Source organism: Nestor notabilis, unplaced genomic scaffold (assembly GCF_000696875.1).
Source record: "Nestor notabilis isolate BGI_N333 unplaced genomic scaffold, ASM69687v1 scaffold12538, whole genome shotgun sequence".
Lineage (NCBI taxonomy): Eukaryota > Metazoa > Chordata > Aves > Psittaciformes > Psittacidae > Nestor > Nestor notabilis.
In genome coordinates this window covers 519-24,118 of record NW_009941149.1, presented here as the reverse complement: position 1 = coordinate 24,118, position 23,600 = coordinate 519, and the positions used below count along the sequence as shown (strand labels likewise).

The 23,600-nt window shown below is 45.4% G+C and overlaps 1 protein-coding gene across 1 annotated transcript in view; it reads right to left on the bottom strand.

The window, feature by feature from the left end:
- The window catches only part of TRPM8 (transient receptor potential cation channel, subfamily M, member 8), a gene marked incomplete at its 5' end in the record, with an annotated part of 34,803 nt that extends 12,293 nt beyond the window's left edge, over positions 1–22,510 (bottom strand). The window contains 15 exons of the mRNA XM_010020726.1: positions 355–446; positions 3,180–3,396; positions 3,737–3,849; positions 4,311–4,456; positions 7,272–7,401; positions 8,283–8,378; positions 8,838–9,128; positions 9,429–9,547; positions 10,362–10,464; positions 13,282–13,479; positions 15,004–15,071; positions 16,043–16,217; positions 16,814–16,986; positions 17,269–17,446; positions 22,354–22,510. Of these exons, the coding sequence (XP_010019028.1) occupies positions 355–446; positions 3,180–3,396; positions 3,737–3,849; positions 4,311–4,456; positions 7,272–7,401; positions 8,283–8,378; positions 8,838–9,128; positions 9,429–9,547; positions 10,362–10,464; positions 13,282–13,479; positions 15,004–15,071; positions 16,043–16,217; positions 16,814–16,986; positions 17,269–17,446; positions 22,354–22,510 (2,256 nt within the window). The remainder of the gene's footprint in view (positions 1–354; positions 447–3,179; positions 3,397–3,736; positions 3,850–4,310; positions 4,457–7,271; positions 7,402–8,282; positions 8,379–8,837; positions 9,129–9,428; positions 9,548–10,361; positions 10,465–13,281; positions 13,480–15,003; positions 15,072–16,042; positions 16,218–16,813; positions 16,987–17,268; positions 17,447–22,353) is intronic.
- Between the last annotated feature and the right edge of the window lie 1,090 nt (positions 22,511–23,600).

The window sequence follows — 23,600 nt, the reverse complement described above, 5'->3', positions numbered from 1 at the left end:
TATTTCAGTCATACTCTTCTAAACATGCTCATCCAAACCTAAGCATTAAGAAGGGCTGTCTTGCTGGCCCAGGAAGATCCAAGCTTAGAAAAGCCACCTTTGACTCCAGGGATAAACCCAACTTCCATCAAACACAGAATAGAAAACACCACATGCAGTGTTCCTTAATAACTTCATTCTATCTCTATATTTGCTTTTACAGATTTAGAGTCAAGACTTACCAGTACTTGAGACCTTTAAAAAGAAGAGGGAGCTTCATGTACACGTCATTGCCCAAAATCTCATTACAGGGTGTAATCAAAACCCAGAAAGGAAGCAAAGCATAACATGGCCTCAAGAACAGACACTACTCACCTGAACACAATCCCTGCGATGAAGTAGAAGATTGATAGTGTATCCATAACATTCCACAGATCTGAGAAATACTTACTGCCATTCATGTACCACTGCGGGGGGAAAAAGAGCAGAAAGTAATGACCACAAAGGAGGGAGCTCATCCATCTTCCCCTCTCTCTCTCCACTGGACATCCTCATGGGTAAATACTCCACCCACTGCAATAGAAAGGATTGTTTCCTTGCCCAGTTGATTTTCTGTCACACGTAACAGGTACAGGAGAGATCAGATTGCTTTTAATTGCCCCTAAAAGAGGGGGTTTGATCTATCCAGCAATGCCAGAAATCACAGGCACTGAAAACATGGAAACATATTGTCACTGTTAACTTCTAATAAGTCTATTGGTCAAGACTTTCTGTGTTTAGAGCTCCTTAACACATTTTCTCCTGCTGTCTGGATGTCCTAAGCTAATGCTCTTGCACTGGGACCAGTTAAGCACATGGGTGGTACATCACACCACAGTGTGGGTTACTATGCTCAGAGGACATAACCCAAGCACATGGGTGCTTCTGGAAGAGGAAGGACCAGTCCTGACAAGAGCTGAGATTGATGCACTTGGTGCTCACACGTGTACTCCATTTATTCTTTTCATTACCTGCCTTTCTAGTTCTGAATGGCAAGTCCAGTGGAAATCTCTCCCCATTCCCAGACTGACTGGTACTGCCCCTGGACCCAAAGCTTGGGCAACTTCTGGATCCAGTTCAGAGGAGACTCATTAAGACAAGGAGCTTAAGCAGGAGAAACCTCTGCCAGGCCTGAAGAAATAGACTGAGTCCCTGATCATAATTCTTCATTTTCATGGAAATAATCAAAGCTGAGTAAAATACTGACTCTCTATAACCAGTGAACCTCTAGAACTGTCACTTTGCTATTCCAGTTGCATTTTCTTCACACAATGGGATGCACTGCTGAAGATGGACAGTTGTGGAAGTTACCAGGGTGTCAAACTCAAGGAATTAGCAGACACTATTTCAGCATCTTGAGACTCACACACACCTCTAACACTACTGAAGCTACCAAAGGCTGAGCACTGAGTGAGGACAGCATTTCTGGTACCCATGGCACAGGGTTGTCCATGTTTAGTAACTCCCTAAATCAAACATAAGTTGTCTTGCTATAAATGGCAGTGAGCAGTTTTATATGAACAGCTGGATGCCTCTGGTTCAAATGTCTTATCACTGCACCACAGGTGTATTAAATGCAACAGGTTTAAGCCTGATCCTCTTCTATTAAGGACACAATTGTGGGTGGGAGAGAGAAAATGGATTTTGGTCTAAAGCAGAAACAGAGATAAAGCCAAGGCAGGTACGTGTAAAGAGGTGAGAACAACCAGGGCTGCAGTGCTGTTCAGTCCTTCAAATATGAAGTGCTTGCCATTGCTAAAAGTTTAATGTGCATGGAAGTTCAGTCCAGATTCCTTCTCCATTTGGAAAATGGGGCTTTCCTACAGACTAGGAAGACAGCAGAAAAAGGCATCTCTGATTTCACTATTGCCATAACAGCTCTAAATAGGACAAGAGAAAGTAGCTCCAGCTAATTAAAACTCCCTTAGGTCCATCAGAGGTGAAAACAGGGCTGAGCCAGTGCCTTGTGGTTCAGACACAGCTCAGTCCCCCTGCACAGTGACACAACCTGCTTTACATGTGGAACCATGGGCTAGCTGTCACTCCCACTGACACACCACTCTAAGGAGAGGGCTGATCTCTCCCCAGAACTAGGTACCTGACTGCAGAAGCTACAGCACAACCCCAGGCAACATCACTCTTACTGCGACATTGCCCTGCAACCTGCTTCTTAGCAAGATAGGTCTGAAGCCAAAATGGGCTTAAGATAACTTCAAATCCTCCATAAAAATCTCTGTTTCAGCTGTCTCCTCTCCCACTGTCAAACTGGTACAGTTTGGGCACCAATTAATGGGATGCCTGGGATCTGAAGCTGTTCTAGCTGCTCAGGGTGGTGAGAAATAGTGACACTGGGAGGGTAAAAAGGGTTCTATCCCTAAGGCTTTCCCCAGGACTTTTGCTGGGTGCACACTGGAAGTGCAACGACAGGTCCAGAGGCAGAACCTAAACCATCAGAAACAAATGCTCCATTAGTGTTTTCATTGCAACAGTCTGACTTCTCCCCCCCATTTTCCTTAGCAAGGGAAGTTGCCTTAACCAGGGTACCTACCACCTTGACTACTGGAAAGGAAAAAGACCACACAGCAAGTTAAGCACAGTAACATCAACACTCAGCAATGTCATTTGATCTCAATGTAAGAAATGTTATTGCAGGGTGGTCTGATCCAGCAGATCACCCACAGACACACTCATGTGGAGACTAACGCCTTACAGGACAATGGGAAAGCAGCCCTGCACTGAAACCACACATCCACTTCTCTTCTGAAGAGGCACGAATCATTTGATCTAGAGATATGCACCCAGATAAATGTGTTAAATCTAACTTCCTAGTCTCAACTGCTCTGGAAATCCAAGCCAAGCATTCCCGAGGAATATCTCCACTGGCATTAGTTTAACCCACACAGCTTCAAAGTCAATCCACATTCCTCTTGGTGCATGGACTCTGCAGTTATTGGGGCACAAATAGGAGGGTTAAAGAAATTAACTGTGCCTTGAGCTACCTGAATGTATCTCCCAAGAAGTAGTTCCCCTTTAACCTAGAGGCAGCCTGCACTTCCTTATGCTGCTAGAAGGGGGGAAAACCACAAGGCACGAAACATTTTGGGGTTTAATTGAACATTTCAATCTACACTGAACATTTCTGGGTTGCAAGAACTGCCTACTTGTCTCACTTCATCACAAAGCAGAATGAAGACCAGGACATAAAGGATGATCTCCAGGACAGTAGGTTCCTTCTGGAAGTCCATAAGCAACACGTAGGCAAAGAGTAACAGGAAGGCGATGTAGAAGATGACATTCCAGGAGAAGACCACAAAGGGGGAGGTGAAGAAAGACACGTAATACAGGAAGAGTTTCTTACTCTTCTCCACAGGCTTTTTCCTAAGGAATAGAAAGAGGGAAAAGGTCTCAAAGCAGAGGCACACCTTAACTCCAGATCAGAGTGAGGACATGATCTGTCAAAAGCTCATTCAGCCATTAAATATCCTTATTTGAGAGTGAGTGAACACTGAAGCAGGTTCTCCAGAGTGGGTTTGGAGTCTCCATCCTTGGAGATACTCAAACCCCAACTGGACACAATCCTGGGCAACCTGTTCCAGCTGACCCTGCTTTGAGCAGGGGCTTGGACTGGATCATCTCCAGAGGTCCCTTCTGGCCCAAATTGTCCTATGTTTCTATGATTGACTTGGTTTGCTTCCCCTTTGAGAAGCCAGTTGATTACCTGAAGGAGATGAAGCCACAGCCTATTAAAGGGAAAAAGAACAGACATAGCATGATCTTCCAGTTATTAGTATCTCTTGAAATCTCTCCATACCACTGCTTGGAAAGGAAATTCTGCAGGGAAGAAGAAAATATCCTCATTTGTTGTAACAGCAACAAGATGCTATTAGATTTAGTAAAAAAACCCCAAATCACTGAGAATTCAATCAAAACACCTGGGATTCCTGTTTCAACAGTACAGAAAGCTTCTGTGTTAGTAACAGTGTGCTGGTTCCTCAGCCCAGCCATGCTCCAGCCTACACAATGAGGAGCTAAAAATGAGGCTTGACCTGATGTATAAGGCACTTCACAGTGGGCAGTGCATCCACACTGTGCATCCACAAAGCTGTGCAAGGGTGAAGCCACTTCAGGTGGTCTTTATCATCCACCTCATTATGATTTACAGCTCTACATCAGCTCTTCCCCTCCTGGGTTAGCATCTGTGGGCAAATCAGCCACCTCCTATTTCCAAAGGAGGGCATTTTTAAGCTATCTGGATTACAGTCACCCATGCACCTTCCTTTCAGCGCCATTACCTGCACTCCTGGCTGTGCGATGAACTGCTGGTCTCTAGCTTCCACTGCTAGTTCCAGACAATTGCTTCCTCCCCAGGCTTCACAGGAGTAAGTCATCAGCTGCTCAGCCAGATCTTCGTCATTGCTGTAGCACTCAGTGAACAATTCTAGAGGGAAGAGGCAGCCCCACACTGAGCTCCAAGCTCAGATTCAAATTGAACCAACTTGGGTGCAATCGTCTTCAGTGATTTCCAAAGCGTAACGTTTGTAACACTGAAGCTTGCAGACACAAGAACTCCTGCCACGTTTTCAGCATGGCAAAACAACTTGTGTTGTTGCTTTACAACCCCGCTTCCATGTATTTAAGAATTCCTGTCTGGATGGCAAACTGTCATCCTAAACCAGCTCAGTCGCGTTCTGTGCTAAAAACTGAGTGAGAAATAGGAACTTCTCCTACTCAAATGACTCCGTTTATCTTCTCATTCATTTAGCATTGATCTAAGGCCAGGCTGGATGTGGTTCTGGGCAACCTGATCTAGTTGAAGGTGCCCCTGCTCATTGCAGGGGGGTTGGACTAGATGACCTTTGAAGGTCTTTTCCAACCCAAGCTATTCTATGATTTTAATGACTTACAGTCAGTCTCAGCAGTCCCATATTAAAGCAGGGTTGAACAATAAGGTCAGAACCTTAACCTTCTCCACTGGGAAATGCACTGCAGATAAAGCTGGGTTTATAACAGCCACAATCATCTTATTCTGCTCATAGATTTTTGCCAATAACATGTATTTAGAGTAAAACCATTTCTCTTTGCAGCTCTGGATGTTTCCTACTCAAAGGCAGTTCTGTCGCTGTATCTGTGACAGAGCACAACTGCCCTCAAGAGGGATCCAGCCTCTCACAAAACACAGCACTTCTCTCCAACAGCACATTTCCCCAGGCATTTCAAACAGCTGTGTCACCATAACTCCAAGGATGTACACACACAGCAATACTTCTGGCTGGTGTTACCACATACTCTGCAATATGCAGACAGAGCTTGATAGACAGACTTCAATGGGATGTGTTATTCGCAGTGTCTTGCTAAATAATCAGGCCTGAGGGATGTAGATAGCTTTAGGAAAGTCTAGTGAAGCAGTTTTTGCCTTGTGAAGGAGGAGATACTTTCTGGTAACAAGCAAGATGTTTTCAGTGTGGCCTTGGGCCACCCCTCAGTGAATGGTGAAATAGCTTTGCTGACACAGACACACAAATCAAAACAAAGCTCAAGTTCAACAGGTCAATCTAGTCTCCATTAGCCCCAGAAAAGGAACAAACATGGTCTGCTTTTAGGAGCAATAAACCAATATCCAGCTGTGGAGACTTTATTGTGACCTTTCAGTTCTGAAAAGGGGCCTAGAAGAAAGATGGGGAGAGACTGTTTAGTAGGACCTGTTGTAACAGGACAAAGGGTGATGGGTTTGAACTAAAAGAGGGGGGATTCAGGCTGATGTGAGGAAGAAGTTTTGTACAATGAAGGTGGTAAAACACTCAAGGCCAGGCTGGATGTGGTTCTGGGCAACCTGATGTAGTGGAAAGTGTCCTTGCTCACTGCAGGGGGGTCAGAATAGATGAGCTTTGAAGGTCCCCCCAACCCAAACTATTCTGTGATTTTCAAGGTTTGGCTAAATGAAGCCATGACTGACCTGATCTAGTCCTGGTGGTAACACCACCTCAACAGCAAGATTGCACTTGAGGCCTCCAGGAGCCCTTTCCAGCAAGGTGTCTATGGTTTCCTATTGAACCTGCAGTTCACTTGTCACCTAATCTGCCTTATGGTGGTGAGAGCAAACAGCTGGGCAGCAGTGCAGTTATAGAGAGCCACTGCTTTCTGCACCATGAGAGAGAACAAGGCCATACCCTGTAACACAGCCTCAGAGGAAACACCCTGTTGTATCTCCCTACAAGTTTAGGAACCAAGGTCCTGCACCACAGGGTTCACCATGGATGAGCTTGTCTTTGTAAGCTGGGGGTGCTACAAATGAATCCCTGCTATGTTATCTGGTTTTCATTGGCATGGTTCTCCGAATAACCTGCAGAATAAGTGGACACTGAGGAAACACCAGCATTATTGCTCCAGAAGGATGGAAATGCTAAAGCAAAAGAACATCCCCTGCTCTCCGGTCACCCATCACCCTCATTAAATAAGAAACTACTGGTCACCCAAGCCCAGGAGATGCAGAGCTCTGTTCTGAATCACTGACAATCCCTGCAAATGGAGAAACTGAAGGTCACACAGAAGAAAACAAAACCTGAGCTAGATCTGCGTTCTCACTGACCAACAGTATTGCTTCTCAGAACAAGGAAGGTGATGATGATTTTGCAGATCAGAATTGAGGAATTCAACACACTTTTTACTGTAATTTCTTCTCCCTCCTGAAAGGTGGCTTTTCTCAACCTGAAATGACCAGCACTCACACAGAAAGCCGCTCTTATTCTATATTCTCCTTCCTATTTCAGGGAACCCTGCCATTAAAGGTAGGTAGCTTTTCTTCCCAGTGAAAGAAACTCTCTACCCAAACCTTCCCCCACAACACCCACATTTAGAGACAAGCTGTTCAGACAGGACACACAGTTTCTGCTGGCAACAGATGGTGTGGAAGAGATTTCCAAGCAGTAAAAACACATTAAAAGGAAGCATTTAATGTTGGATATCTAGTTTTCTAAATAAAGCTTTCTTTCGACTTCCTTTGGAGATGCCATTTCTCTTCTTTAACATCCAGCCTGGATTTCTAGGCAGCATTTCAGACAAGTACCAGCATTTTGCTGAACAAAACCAGTTATCAGTTTTGCTTTGCACAGTATCAACCAGCACTATGCAACCAGTGGTAAGCACAAGAGCTGGAGGGCATTAAAACAAGTCATTTTCAAAGAGATGAAAAAAGTTCCTGATCTCTGCCCCCTCCTATTACATTTCTAAAGGACTTAAAGAAAGGCAGCACTTACCTACTGCTCTTGTCTCATACTCATTAGCAAGTTCCTCAGACTCCCCAGCAGCATTTATATCATTCTTCACCTTTGCCATGCTTTTGAGGAGCTTACTGGCCCCAAGGGCTGCCAAAGTGCAGCCTCTGGTCTATGGAGAGAGAGTTCAGTCATGCAAAGCCCTTTGCAAAGGGAACGCGACAGAATCTTTAACACCACCCTCCTTTCTTTGCAGCTGCTCAGTTCCCAGTCAAGACTGGCAACGGAAGATCATGTCCCACAAAACTAAGGATAGCTATCAGTGTAGTGGCTTGCTAACAACCCTGTGAGCAACTGGAAAAGGTCTTGTGTTTGGCAGTTAAGTATCAGCTTTGCTGATATCAGTATCTCTGGCTGAAGAGTCGCAAAATTGGGTCTGCTCTGTCACAAGCTACACTACCAATTTCACTGCCCCCAGTGTGGACCAGTTGGGTGCACCCAGAACTGCCCTAATGGGCTACATTAGTCCATTCCATTCCATCTACATGTGCAGGGAAGCAGCACTTTGGTTTGGACACACAGACCAACAAGCAGTCATTTGTACAGGGAAGCAACAGTTTCAGTCATGAAGACTGTGAGCAGGAGCATCCATTAGCCTCACTCTTTCAGCCTGGAAATTTGCATTTAATACAATCATCACTAAATGTACTGTCTAATCAAAATTAGAAATGGGTTTCAATCAAATACCTGGGATCAGAAAACATCCATAGTGTGGAATGGGTGGTGCATCCAAGTTTGAGCACAGATAAGAACATAGAGCTATAGCTAAATGCTAGCTTGGACTGCTGATTCAAACATTGCATTAGGAAAGTATGAAATCCACACTCAAACACAAAACAGGTAATAGTAAACCCACTTACAGAGTCATCTAGAAATTATCTCCTGTAGTTTTGTGTTTGAAGATGGATCCAGAGCCATCAAAGGCCTACAAACCGAAGACAAGGAACACCACTGTGCTGTTTGCAAAGAGGGATAAAGGAGAACTCCACTTACTTGCTCCCAAATGACTTTAGACAACTCTTTCTTGTTCTGAAGAACTGACCAAATAAACAGAGCTTGCAATGGGTGCCTTGTGATAGGACATTCATCCTGAAAGAAAGAGCAATAAATCCTCAGACCCAGGCTCACCAACCTGTTCTTAACTGGAACAAATCCTAGCCTGCCACTCTCCTGCTTTCATACTTTCTTGCATTTACAGCCAGCCCACTGAGCACAAACACCTCATGTCCAGCTGGCACCTCTGTACCAGACTCTGGATTTAAACTGATATAAATGATAAGCATAACTAGAGCACTGACTGCTCCAATTTTAACTCAACACCCAAACTCACCTATTTTCCTAGTGGTTAAATGACCCTTACGTGCACTTGTAAAATGGTGCAGTGTATTAAAAGTAAAACAAGGCTGAGACAAGGCCAGGTTGGACACAGGGGCTTGGAGCAACCTGCTCTAGTGGAAGGTATTTGCAGCTGAATGAGCTTTAAGGCCCTTTCTAACCCAAACCAGTCTGGGATTCTATGATAACCTGAAATCCCTGTTCATCACTTACTGGAAGCTGTATCTCCATCTCATCCTTGCTATTTTTGTCATCTCTTTTGAGACCTCTACGGAAGTCTTCAACCATCTTCCACACGAACGTGAGGAGCGCATCGTTATAGGAGTTCTTTGCGATCTGCAGGTTCTTGAACACCAGGCTGCTGAAGTTGTTGGTGTACAGCTCTCGAAGGACCTCTGTGGTTAGGAACTTCCTCAGATTCAAGCCATTTTCCAGGAAGAGTCGGACAAATTTGGGCCTGTCTTTCACTAAGGCTGTGAACATGACATCCTGTAGGTCAGCAGACTAGGAAGAAATGGAAAAGCAAGTATTAGGGAGCATGAGAGACATGTAAAGCCTACTAAGGGCCTGACACATTTTCATCAGTTTTTTCTGTATGAAATTGCCTTTGTTGGGTGGCCTAAAGTACTTCTGGCAATGGGCAGATAACCTTTGCAATCAGTGATGTCAGTGCAAGGAGGAATAGACACTTGTATTTATCAATCTCAGAGGGTGCTGAGATAGTGGCTGCTGTAACAATGTTCCTCTTCCCCCTGCTCCCCTGTCCCGTGCCTCTGACATAACACAGACAGAAGCGGTCCCTACCTCCCAGTTTCGGTCATTAGTGAAGATCTCATCACTGGCCAGGTCCAGCTGGTTCCACTCCAGCAGCAGCTTCAGCTGCCCGTTCCAGTTATCCCTGTCATGTTCATTGGTGCTGAAAGCTGCAGAGGAGAAACAATCCTCTAGGTAAAAAGCCAGAGACAGAAGAGCTTTATGGCATACTTGTCTGCTCTTGACACTCTACCTGACAAGACCCATCTCAAGTGTCTTTCCCCAGACTGAGGCACATCTTCCTGACTGGGTTTTAGAGGATGCTGGAGGCTTAGAGGCATATTTATGGTCCAACATAAACCACAGATGAACTCCTAGGAGCACCTCATCAACCAAGATCAGCACAACATATCCTTCAGGCTCCTCAGTATCCTGCATCCCCTACACAAAAGAAATCCTGCAGGAATTCCTATGCAAGAAGCATCAGGAGAAGCTCCAGGTTGGACAGAGCCTTGGGTGACATGTCTAGTGTGAGATGTCCCTGCCCATGGCAGGGGGTTGGAACTGGATGATCAACATATATACCAAAAGATACTTGATTTTACACTGGAGGATGCTGAGTAATCCATTATACAGGATAAACAGCATAACTAGAAAAGATCCCTTGCTTGGCTTCCTGATTCCCTGTTGTGTTGCATACTTGTGTGCTGCTCTCAGAGATGTTAAACCAGCACTCTAAAAGCTTTGCTAAAAGCCTTCCTAATTATCTGGATTGGGTATCTCTGTCTCACCCACACTAACACATCCCATAATGTTGCTGTAGCCTGTCCACACCACTCCAGGTGAAGATAAGCTCCACACTGTGTCAGAAGCTTAAGGAAACCTGTTCTACAAAATAAAGAGCCATCTTTGTTTCATTCATTTAGAAGAGGAAACTCCCCCCGAAAAACAACCAACAACCAAACCAGAAACACAATCACTTGCCTTTGTAGAGAGCAAAAGAAATGGCATTGCTCACAATTTCATCTCCAGCCTCTTCTATTTTGATAACTGTCAATAAATGAGGGTTCTCAAGGACTTCTTTGATCTACAAAAAGCAACAGTTCCATTTCAAAGCAACCTTGGCTGTTTAGTAGTTGATCTCCTAGAGCATCATCAAAGGAAATTCCCCATCACATCATAGCAAAGCTGCTTCCCATCAGTCCTGTTTCCATGTACAGTTAAAATTTAATCAAGTCCAGAGAGAAGTAGCTTATAAGATTTATTTTCAAGTCACTAAAGCACAAGATTAATTCTCCTCTGAACATACAGCAAAGAACTGATTCCCCTATGCAGAATGTCAGAACCAAAGTGATAGAATCTCAGTAATTACAAACTACTCATAAAGAAAAACCAGATTGTAACAGCCTAAGTTTCAACAAATGTCTTGCAGTTTATTAGAGAACAGTTTCTACCTCCTTCTGCTTTGTGAAAAAGAGAGGTCACTTCTCACATAACCAACCCTTATAATGTTCCTCCCCTTCTAGCATGTAGAAAACAATCTTAGACAAGATTATTTCAAGATTTACTAATCTTAGACAAGACTATTTCTCTTATTACAAGATTTGTTAATCTTAGACAAGATTATTAATCTTAAACAAGACTGCAGGAGAGACACTGAGGTGCTGGAGCGGGGCCAGAGAAGGGCAAAGACCTGGAGCAGGGCCTGGAGCACAAGTGTGATGGGGAAGGGCTGAGGGACCTGGGGGTTTAGTGTGGAGAAGAGAAGGCTCAGGGGGGACCTTATCGCTCTCTGCAACTGCCTGACAGGAGGATGGAGCCAGGAGGGGGCTGGTCTCTGCTCCCAAGGAACAAGGGATGGGACAAGAGGAAACGGCCTCAAGCTGCCCCAGGGCAGGTTTAGCTGGAGCTGAGGAACAATTCCTTGCCCAGAGGGTGCTCAGGCATTGGAACAGGCTGCCCAGGGCAGGGCTGGAGTCACCGTCCCTGCAAGTGTTCACAGCCTGTGGGGCAGAGGCCTCAGTGCCAGGGGTTAGTGGTGGCCTTGGCAGTGCTGGGAATGGTTGGGCTGGATGAGCTTAAAGGGCTTTTCCAGCCTGGTTGATCCATGATTCTATGATTAGCTATTCGTGGGTGCAGCAGGAGGTACACTCCAAGGCAGCTCAGCAGAAGCTGAAGAGTGTGGCCAAGTGGCCTAACAGGGAAAACTGCCTTTAGCAGCTCCACTCTCCCAGAGCTCCTTCTGGAAACCAGAGGCTCATGGTCTGCTCAGGGGGCTGTTCTTTCTCTTTGGGTTTGGGATGCCACAGCCCCAGAGCTCAAAGTGCAAGTTCAGACGTGATTTCTGCAGGATGGTCTCTGCAAAAGGCCATTCCTACCCTTTTCCCTGTAAGCTTCTTATTAAAGCAGCAGAAAACTATTGAGATTGGATGATAGCTCTGGAAATCTAGTCCAAGCCCATCGCTCAGAAGAGGGGTAAATGAAGCAGGTTGTCCCATGGACTCACAGTGCCAAGCTCTGACCAAGAGATTTGCCAGAAACAATAGCTGCTTGAACTTCAACAGCTGCTCAGCCTTCGGTACCTGAAGCTTTGCTTGGTTTATATCCAAGAAAACACAAAAGTTGGAGTGTCTGAATCCCTCTCTGGGGCCTGCAAACAAGTCACAAGGGTGCAGTCATGAAAAAATGAAGGCTGGGGTGCAGAAAGCTGAGAGAACGGGCCTTAAATGCAGCATTTCCTTTTCCACTCCCCATTATGAGCTTCAACTGAGATTTGAATGTTCAATGACTCCCCACTGTGACCGTGGGTAGCAGAAAATTAACCAAGGGAGGAAAACCAAATCAGACCCCAGGATAAAGCATTGGGCAGTTAATGGAGAAAGTCAATTAGCTCCAGTTAATGGCTTGTTCACTGAGCTGAGAAGTTCACCACGATTTGTGTGGAGCTCAAGTGTTTTAAAGAGAGCAGAAGCACACCTAAAACCAGGTCCACCTGAAGGTCAGGTAGCCAGAGAGCTACAACAGGACTGGCACAAGCAACCCAAGCTTGCAGATGCTCTCCTTACTTCTCCAGTTTTCCCAGTCTGCAGAAAACACTCTTGTAATGAACAGTTCCATATGGGATCACAACAGTGACTACATCCTGAAAGGACCACCTCTGGTCAAAGAGGTAAAGAAGAGTAAAAGCAGCATCTGCTGAGGTATATGCAAGTGTTGTACCTTCAACTGCATCACATGTACACAGCCTAGTAAGTCAATGCTAACAAAGTCCTGATGGAGAGGGTGTAGGGATGCTGCTGTGGTGAAATCCTGACCACGTAAGCCTCTCATCCTAAATGTCCCACTCCTAGTCTGGAAAGGAAATCGGTATCTTAAGAGATGTAGGAAGCCAACTTCTGGAACAAATGAAAGAATGCCAAACCAGAATCACTACAGTTGGAAAGGCCATGGGGTAGCAGTGCTAACCCTTTGTCTCTGAGCACCTCAGCAGGATTTAGCAGCATGAGGCCTGATTCACAAATAGCCAACTTCTTCACGTTCACAAAGCACACGGAATAGCAACCCCAGCCAGCACATCAGCCAAGAGACACCTCCAGCAGCCAGTGCTCCAGAGCAATGCCGAGCAGACAGTTACAAAACATCTGGTCTTGGCTCTCCTGTGCCTCCACATGTGCTGCCTATCCAGAAGGTTGCAGTCTCCCACTCTTTTTGTTCCAATCCCTGTAAGTTATAAGAGTTTGGGATTTTTCATTTTGAAATCCCTATGGATATACCACGGCCAGGAGCCCCACACACCCTATAGGTATCACCAGACAGCAACATCCCCGATTTGGCAGTCACTAGCTGCTCCTGACCTCCTGTTTCCTCCACCCTCCTCCAGCTCCCTGCAGTAGCACACACTTACCCATTTGATCCAGCTTTCAGTCTCCTCTTCTGAGAGCCTTGAAATGGTGTGAGGCAGGTACCTGAGCAAGCTCTCCTTGACACATGAAGAAGCAAGAGTGCCTTCTGCCTCCATCAAGCTAGCAATAACATCAGCAATCCGACCAGAGCCTTCCACCACAACGCAGGGAATCTTACTCTTGATGGCCACGTTGATAGACTAGGGAGAGGGAGAGGTGATCACTTGAAGCATGACTGTGTTAGGAGCTTACTATTCAGGAGAAAGACTAGAGATTGGAGGTTTGAATTAGGTGAGAAAAACAGAAATCCATGGGCCAGAGCAGGGCATATTTAACATATCATTTGCAGGTTTGCTCTAAAACCTGAATGGATGCTTCATTTCATCTTAGGACCGCTAATTAAAACACTGAACTCTGCATCTCTATTCACCTACAACCTACCTGTGGGCAAAGCTGAAATTAATCAGATGTGAATGGAACCAAAAGACCCAGGAAGCATACAGGGAGGCTGGGAATGGCCTGGTTCAGACCAATTGATTAATGTTAGCAATAAAGTGGTTACAAAGGCTGTGCTTTGAATTCCCATTGTCACCTGACAAGCCAAACAGTTTGATTAGCCTCAGTCTGAACAGCACAACTCTGGGCACAACAGGTAGTTCCAAGAGCACCCAAAAGAAAGGATTATAAATACAACCTGCTTCAGTTTTGCTGACTCAAACACTTGACATAATCTCTTCACTGTATCCTACCTTCTTGCAATTCCAGCCCATTTCCCAGCTCTTTCTCAAGGTCTTGCAGCCCAGGCTACATCAGCTCCTCTTCTTGCTGTTCATCAGAGCCATCTCACCCTCACGGTTACTGTGCCCTTCCCACACAGCCTGACTGCACATGCCCTCAGTTTGAATTCCCTGCTGCCAGGTCCCTTTGCTCCCTCAGTCACACCCTCTCTGTGCAGGGCACTCATCTTCACTCTTGCAGTGGATGGGGAGGTAAATCCTGGTTTTTAACACTAAGACAGCACTAGAAGTTATCTTCTCCCCCCTTCCCTAAGTGTCACTGAGACATCCTGTTTCAAGAAACTTCATTCTGCCTTCTCCATGCTGTTCATCCTCTTCCTACCTGTCATCTGTCTGAAGGTGATGCCTGCTCCCTCCCCTTCTAGGCTGAGAAAGGTGAGAGTCAGCAGAGCCCTCCTGCCTTGCTTAGCTGCCTACCTTTAAACTAGGTGCAGACCACAGTCCTCAGGAGCACCAACCACGAGGCAGTTGAAGCAAGCTCAGAGCCAGAGTATCTCCAGCACAGCTCTTCCCTGTGTATCACAAGAAAGCACTAATCTCCACTGAGCATGAGCAAGCCATGTCTTCCCAAAGCTAAGTTCAGGCACAATGGTACTAAAAGGCTCAATACCTACATGGCTGACAAAGCCATTTCTGATTGCTGCTCAGATAAACACAAGAGAAGTATTTCCTTGCTGGATTTGTTATGGAAGAACCAAACTGTCCCAGCCAACACTTTTCTAGGAGAACCTTTTTGCACAGAAAACCTTAACTGAAACAAACTTCATCAGCTTCAATGCAAGGTGTTTCCATAGCAAGTGCTGGGCAAGCTTCAGTAATAAAACAGGACTGTCTATTTTGTCAAGTTGCTTGTGGCATAACCTGTCCTAACTCCTAAAGCAACGTCCCTTTGTCACTCCTGGAAGTAAGTAAAAGAAGTAAACTTACTTTCAAAGTCTCTTTCCCCCCACCTTGGGCAAAACACACGATTGGGATCTTCCCACCATAATTAGATTCTGTGAAACATGCCAAAAGAAGAAAGGAAAAAGAAACCCATTACTGCAGTTTGAACAACTCCTTTTTCCTGAGTACAATGATTACAGCTACTGGATTACTGTTGATTTTGCCAAATTCATTAACAGCTCTTCCTGGTTTCAATGGAGAGTTAGTTTTGCCTGATGTCCTGCACAGCTCCCTTTAGACACCCTTCTCCAAGAGATGATTGTTTCCTCCTATCAATCATCACTTTTAGGAGCTCCAGAGTCCCCCAACTGTGATTTTATTGTATTTACCTACTGCTTTGACCACTGCGTGGTTCTTATCCCAAGTCCAAGATTCAGAACCTCTGTCTCCACACTGCCAATTGCAAAGGAAAGCTAGGAATACCCTAACTGTAAGAGCTAGTGTTTAAGAGACATCCCAAGTTGTCATGAGTCTGGGTGCTTAATCATGACTAAAAGCAAGGATGCTTCAGCTGAGGTACACAGTAAAGCAAACCAACCCCAAACCCTCTAACTCAGAATTTCCTGTCAAGGTTTTGGGTATTTTTTCCCCATTTTGGCAAAGAAGGAGCTGAAATGGTTCAGGAGCAGGTTGCAGATGGATCAATCACCCTCACAAATTGATTTCTTCGGAAAAGCCTTACTTCAGCTCCTGTGTAGTTGTGCTTCAGCTACCTGGAATTTGGTGCTAGGTGGGAAGTCAAGGGCAGCTTCCAACAGATAGCAGGAAAAGAGGATAGCAGGGAAGGGCTAAACCAGACTATTTGCTGTGTCTCACAAAGGATTACTGTCACATAAAGAAAGGAAGATGAAGGGAGGGGTGTTGGTCTGAAGAGGGCCGGGTGTGCTGTTACCACATCCCTTCCAGCTCAGCATCCAAAGGATGCTACCACTACTCTTTTGTCCCCAGAAAATCACTGTGCATCAGCCCCAAAGCATGCAAGAACTAAGGAGAAGGAAGCCTGCAGCGTCCCATCCACACCTACCTGGGATAACCCGCTCTGAAATGTACTTCTCCAACTGAGTTCGTACTTTGGCCTCTATCGCCGGGTGTCCATGGGTGCCGTTATCAACCAGTAAGAGGTGGGTGTGATTATTATCCAGGCAATAGAGAGGGTCTCTCTTGAGATCATCCATTATGTAGTGTGCCAAGTAGTACCCCTGGAAGCACAAGCACAGAGTTTAACAGACCCAAGGGCAGAGCATGCACAAGCCTTCAGGGATGAGCTGGAGAGAGCTGAACCCCCAGCCACCAACTATTCCTCATTAGTGTTCAAGGCCAGGTTGGACACAGGGGCTTGGAGCAACCTGCTCTAGTGGAAGGTGTCCCTGCCCGTGGCAGGGAGTTGGAACTGGATGAGCTTTAAGCTCCCTTCCAACCCAAACCAGGCTGGGATTCTGTGAGAACCATTTGGTTTCCTCCTGTTCTGGGAAGAGCACCCAATGTTTTGCCTCACTGCTATGTATATTGAGGAAAACTGGGCCCAGGTTGAATTGCTGAGGACACAGTAGGCCAGGTCAAGAATACACAAGTGTGCTTCTACACAAACATTGCACTGGAAAGCATTCTGCTGAGGTCTGCTTTGCCAGACATACAAGCAGAGCTTGACTGACTGCTCAGCTCAGACATCACGTGGCTGATAGCACCAGCTTAGCACAGATACTGTTATGCTGAGAGCAAGGGTCAGGCAGGGACATAACCTGTATAACTGAGAGCCAAGCCTCCCCCTTCCCACCAACCCAGACATGGTTCTTACATCAGTATCACCACTGCGGATCAGACTTTCCCGGTTGGAAATCATGCCCCAGCCTGCTATGCCAATAGCCACCACGTTCTCCTCTGAGCTCCGACTGATGGTGTTGTCTCTGACCACTTCCCCAATGTACTTCATCAGCCCGTAATGCGTGCCTCCTGTGAAAATCCAGGCCCCTGGGGAAAACGTCCAAAAACCTGGAGGCATGTAGTGGAACACCCACCCTCCTAATGCAGTACCTTTAGGATACCACATCCCATATCCCTCTCAAGACCTTACCTCACAAGAGTCATTTATTCTTCAGTTAAACACAAAAGACATGCTACCCAACTTACCTTACTTTCCCATGGGCATCTCATGACTAGTTCTTAACCCTGAATGCTCTGCCTCCCTGCTGATCCTTTGGGCTGCTGCCTCTCCAGCAGTAAAATCATACAGGCACATCTGCAGGTCTTTACCTTTGGACTGGGCAATGTAGATCAGCCTGCTGAATATCTTGCGCATCCGGGGCTTGAGGGCAAAGTTCTTTGCACCCCCAGTGACAGAGATGACAAGGTTTGGGGTCTTCAGGTGCCAGTGCTGGGTCATGAGATCATAGAGTGTTTCAGAGTCTGTGTCGCATGACAAGCGGATGTACTTGGGTGAGAGAAAAGAACAAACATAGCAAGAAGTAAACAGTGATAGCTGGGAACATGGTGCTTTCATCTCTAATGAACAGTCTTATGCCAACAGCCAGCAGACAAAAGGTGAAGCCTTTGTGTCTCCTTCTAAAGCATTTTTATTCCCCCCAGGCACCCAAGCCACCTTCCTCTGAAGCAGAGGAAGGCAGGAGCACTGATCCCAGGGTTCAGAGGAACGTTGGAAGGATGAACACAACACTGAGGAAGATTATGGTATAACAATTTTAACTGTACCAATGCTAATTATAGGTTAGATCACAGATGAGTGGTAGCATTGTTCTAAGTGATCTAATAATTACAGTTGTATTTTGATTACACTACTAAGCCTTAACTGAATGAGCTATAAATTCCAGGCTCCACGTGCATGGTGTACCTATTGTAACATATACCCATAACAGCATTTTAAGTATAACCCGTAACTTCATTAAATAGGTAGTAAAGCTTGAAGCCTGTGTGTGAGGAAGAAATGCCCATGTTTGATCTTTGTTGTTTGTTTTCTCTTTTCAATAGAAAGCAACAAATAGTAGACAGAATGAGCTCTGCTCAGATTTGCAAGTCGCCATCCAATTCTTAAAGCTGGTTCCTCAACCAAGCACTGCCAGGCTTTGGGAGCTCTGAAACAGACGTCTCGCCAAGCTGGCAGGATTCTGAGCAAGACCTTTCTTTAGGCTGCCCACGGTCTGAACTCCGTGAAGAAAGAATCTGAGTCCGGGCTAAGGGGTCAGTACCAGATGTACTAACCCTAAGATAGCTTAAGCCATCTCAGATCAGGAGTAATAAATGCATGGAGCCTTTTAAGTTCTCAAGACGCACGTATGAGGGAATTGGCAACCAACGTTACCAGATAAGCAAATATTTCTTAAGCAAAACATGAAGAAATACTTTAAAGTCTATTTTCTAAGCTATCACTTATTCACAAAGAGCCTTCCTAACGCCTCCCCCCCCAATACAACTTGATACAGAGATTTGTTCCTGCCATGAAACAGCTGAAACCAGCACAAGAGTAGGAAAATAGAAGCATGTGTAAAGCTGTCTACTTGATGCTGCAAAAGCTCTAGCCTGAGTCTGGTTTGAAACAATAAATTAGCTTCTTGTACACTAGGATTAATATTTCAACTACTGTGTTTAGAACGAGTGCCTGAGGTACCGGAGTCTTATTTTCATTTCTGCAATGTGACTCCAAATGGTACCCTACAAAAAACCACTGTAACAAAAAAATGGCCATATTTCTTCTATATGCTGTTTGACTGATTGTTCACTTAGTGTCTTTTAGCTGCACGTTACTTGACAGATACAGCAAAACAAACTGAACTACATTCCCCAGGTTATTTACTGTTACGCTGGTTTAAGTTCCAAACTACCACGATCATTCTCCCGTATCTATGTTAATACAAATATATACTGAAAAAAGTCAAATATTCACAACATGGCAAGTACCATCATTAAAAGACAAATCACTTCCTCCTCCAGAAGTGCCTATTACACCACTGGTGCCTCCCAAGCATCAACCTAAGCTACAGAAGATGCAAAGCAACCTATATAGAATATTGTTCAGTCCGATTCCTCACTAGATGGTGCAGTAAAGTCTTGAGGCAGTTGAAAACAACATGACTTTGTTTCAAAAGACTATGGCATTAAGGCAATCAGAGCTTGTCAACACAAATGCTGTTGCATAAACCCCACCCTTAACTCTTTTCACATGGACAAGACAAGGGGTAATGGGCAGATTCCAAATGCAGACAAGAGGAGAAAAACCAGTCACTGGAATCATATCCCAAGAGAAGTGGTGGATTCCCCAACACTAGACACAGTTAAGAACCAGCTTGGAGAATGCTGGCACATCTAGTCTAGGTCATGCTTGGCCTAGAAAGGTTGGACCAGATTATCACTGAGGTCCCTTCCAACCTGGTGTTCTGTGATTCTATGTATCTTGAGAGGCATTTAACTTCAATGAAAGGACATGGTGATGTATGCCAGGACAGGTTCCCAGGAGCAGTTATCCCATCCGTCTCAGAAAAGCATATCACAGAGGAAGTCTAACAGGCTCCAGCAGCTACACAGGACAGCTAAGGGACTGCCACAGCTTCTGCTCTGAGAAGCATCAGCTTCTTGGTGTGTTTTGCAGGAGAGGGGGGCCTCTCCACCCATAAAGCCTCAAACCAGAAGGATTAACTGCTCCACAGGGCCATCCCCACACCAAATCCTGTTAGCTTTGTAGTTAGAAGATATTTCTCTAAACCTTACTGATCCACAAAGTACCTTGAATCTGTATGACTGCCGTTGTTGCACCAACCATTAAGTTTTCCAGTTGAATGACTTCTTGTTTTCATATAAAGCAAGCACCAAATAAAAGATGCTGCAGCCAAGCTGCTCATACAGCTTCTCTCCTACATCATCACGGTGTATAACTGCAAACACGCTTCAATTACACTTAAGTTTCATACGAGGTACTAGCAACTGCACATCTGACGCTTGAACCCTTGGCAAGGCTCTGCTCAAGCAGCTGAATCCCCTCCGTGCAGGCACTTTCTTTCTCTGAGGTACAACGGTGCCATCTCCTGGTGCACGCCAACCATGACCGATCCAACCCTCCAGCGCAGGCACTGCCGAGTGTTTCAGCCCCTGAGCTCAAGAAAGCTCTTCAGAGAAGCATTTTTGAGCTTGAGGGTACCAGAACATAAAAGACAGCAACTGCAATGTTCTTGGATGTTGCAGGATCTGAGCAGAAAAAGTAAGCATGCAAGTAGGTCTGTTCATATCTAACAGTTCTGCTCAGAGCTTTTTAGGACTCATCTGTCCTAAAAAGCACGAGGCAGGGTATAAAACTTCCCATCCCTCACTGATAACAGTCGGTGATTCTGAGGTTACCTTGGATTTGGCGTCCTCCCCATCACGCATAACAGCAAGAGAAAATGCTTTGCCATGTTTTAAGAGCAGCAGGTGCCTTGAAGTATATGGAATGAGAATGTAGAACAGAGATGTGATTCCATGATGGGATAGATTAGGAGACTTACATGCAGTATTTGAACAAAGTATGCTCTGAAACATGCACAAGGACCTTGAGAGTCCTCCGAAACAACTATGGGCAAACTGATTTGCAAGGTGGGAAGGGGAACACAGCCTAAGGAAAGAGCATTTAAGCTTTGTGAACTCTGAAATGCTGCAATAGAGAAAGCCATTTCTTCTTTCAGTAAAGGGACACAGCAGCTTACAGCACAGCAGTATGAAGCTAAAAGATTCATATCAAGAAACATGTTAAGTACTTGGATCTGGTTTAATCGTGATTCAAAACCTTCAGTCTTCTTTCCCACCAAAATGCCTCATTTCTGCTACTTTGCATAAACCAAACTCAATGAATTTACATAACATGCTCTGATTTCCCTCATTTCTTTGGATTGTCTCAAGCAAGCTGCACTGTTGGTAAATACCACTCATTTAGAAGAGACAGATGAGCTCAGCCACATGTGACTCCTCACACAGTATCACTATAAATCATCACAAACAGCAACGCCAGCTCTTCTCTTCTTCCCACCCCTCCACTCCTGTCCCCACACCAAGGAAAAACACAGGAAAAGATTAAAATCCAGCAGAGTAAAACCCCTGAAGTTCCACTGCTCTCTTAGATCCCCACTGAATTTACTGTCATAGTAGGATCTCCACCCTGGGAAGTAGTCTGTATTCTATCAGTTATGGGCCTGAGCAGGATGCTCTGTGCGGGTATCCTTTAAGCAAGAGATTTGGCTAGAAAACTTAGAGGAAGTTCCAAACAAAACTGCTCTAGGAGGGTGTGGAACACCTTTTCCAGCATTGCACAACATCCACAGAGTGGCCAGCCCAAGGACTAAGATACGACTGTATGGAAAGGAGCACTGTACACCCACAGACTGCACTGATCTGCACACACAGCAGCTAGGGAAGAGGGGAATATAGGTCAAGCAGCTCTGTAGGCAGACACTGGATGACATACTGCCCCATGTTAAAGCCATTACAAAGCATAAGTGATGATTTTATGGAGTAGCAAGCATGTAAGTGCAGCTTCTGCACTGAAGAGTACAGATCCTCCGAAAAGAGGTCTTACACCCCAAACAGATATGAAATCCCTGTGGATTATTATCTCCCGGATCCTGTTGCACCTTCAAAGACAAAGCATGTCACACATACTCCTGTGCCAAGAGTTGCACTGGTGTTCACCCTCACACTGTTCCTTTTCTAAAGCATAAGTTAGTCCACACTGGAAAGGTGCAGTGTTGCCCAAAAACCCAGCCTTATGGTGGTGTTAAACTCAAGCAGTCAGGAACAAAGTATCTTTATCAGGAGCTTGACCATTCAGGTACTTAAGCTTACCATGTTAGGGTCACCACTAAAGATGGGTAGCAGGGTACTAAGTTACGCCTCAACACCATGACATCTCCATATAGACAGGGACCACACACTGACATAATCAGGGCGCAGAGTCCCAGTGAGAGACAGCACAGATCTAGCTTTACATTAATTCCCCCTAGCCCAAGACCTTCACAATTGCATTCCAGGCCAATTGCAATAAAACTAGCTCCCAGAAAAAGCAAGCAACCGCCTCATCCACCCCTTCTTCTGCCAAGCCTGGAAACAGAGAACCTCTTTGCCTTCCCATCACCAGCCTATGAAACAAATAACAGAGAAATTATTCTTTCTTACCTACATACAGGGCTTGAGAAACCAGCTTGTCTCCTTTGTAGCCTAACACCTTTCATTCCCACTAGAATAAAATCAACTTTATCTTCCCCTTCCCTGCTTTTCAGGGGGTTCCACTGGCAGAGAGTTTAGGACTCTGAATACAGAGCTCCCAACAGGGGCCTGACATATGCCCTTACTACCATCACTTACCTTTCCTCTTTTTCCCATGTTTTCAAACTGAATGTCCCCAAAGGCATCAGTAGGAAGCTCCTTAGTGTGCTTCTTGTAGTTCCATTTTTCATTGGTATTAATCTGAGTGCCTTCTATGTGCTGATTTTCAGGGTATCCACATTTACATAAGTTACCCCTGAAAGAAGAATGAACATACGTGGAACCCCAAGTTATCATCCTGAGCACAGGAAAACAAGTTCTGACACATTTATTGACAAAATACAGAACATTGTCGTGGCGGACACCACCTTTAGAACTTCTGCTTCATCAGGACATTCCCAAGAAGTGCTATGCCCCACATCCCTGGCAGTGTTCAAGGCCAGGTTGGACACAGGCGCTTGGAGCAACCTGCTCTAGTGGTAGGTGTCCCTGACGTGGCAGGGGGTTGGAGCTGGAGGAGCTTTAAGGCCCCTTCCAACCAAAACCATTCCAGGATTCTATGATCCTGCAGTAAACCTAGAGCTTGTAAAAGAAACAGTGCCTAAAGCAGCAGTCACATTAAGGGCAAGGTCCGGGAGCAGGGTTGTACCAACACAACTCAAGCCAAGCAGCAGGTGGAGCTGCAGAACCAGTTGTACATGGGACTCCACCTGGATTTGCTACATGACAAGTCAACAGCCAAGAGACCAGAACCTAACCATGCTTCCTCCCCCTATAATCAGCTCCTGTCTAGCACTGGGCAATGGAGGGGAGCATATCTCAGGAACCAGGCTGTGCTGAGATGAGCTGACACTTTTGGACTGCCTTGCAGAAATGACCTTTCTTGTTACCACAGATCAAGTTAGGTCACCAGCAGCTTAATCTGAAACTACAACTCTGCATAGAAATGAAGAACATGAACCAGAACTCTCCATCAGGCACCATCATAAGTGACCTAATCTGCTGCTAACCTGATGTGTATAGATGGTTTCTTTCCCCTTTTTGTGCCCTCATCCATACAAAGAGTTCACTAAGATGACTAGTAAGTGTAATCATCTTCAATGAAAACTCAGGGCCTGACTGATGTCTGAGCACACCCAAGGCATATTCAAATCAAGAAGCAATGGAAATCTGGTCTCTGAGCAGATTTTACAGGCAGTTTATTGTGTTCCCAGCACATTTCCACCTCCACCACCTCTATCTGATGCATAGCATGGTGTGCAGTCACTACCAATGCCCTCCTCACCAACATTGAAATCGCACCAAGGGTAGGAAGAACTAGGGCTTTGGTTGTGCAGGACTAGGGA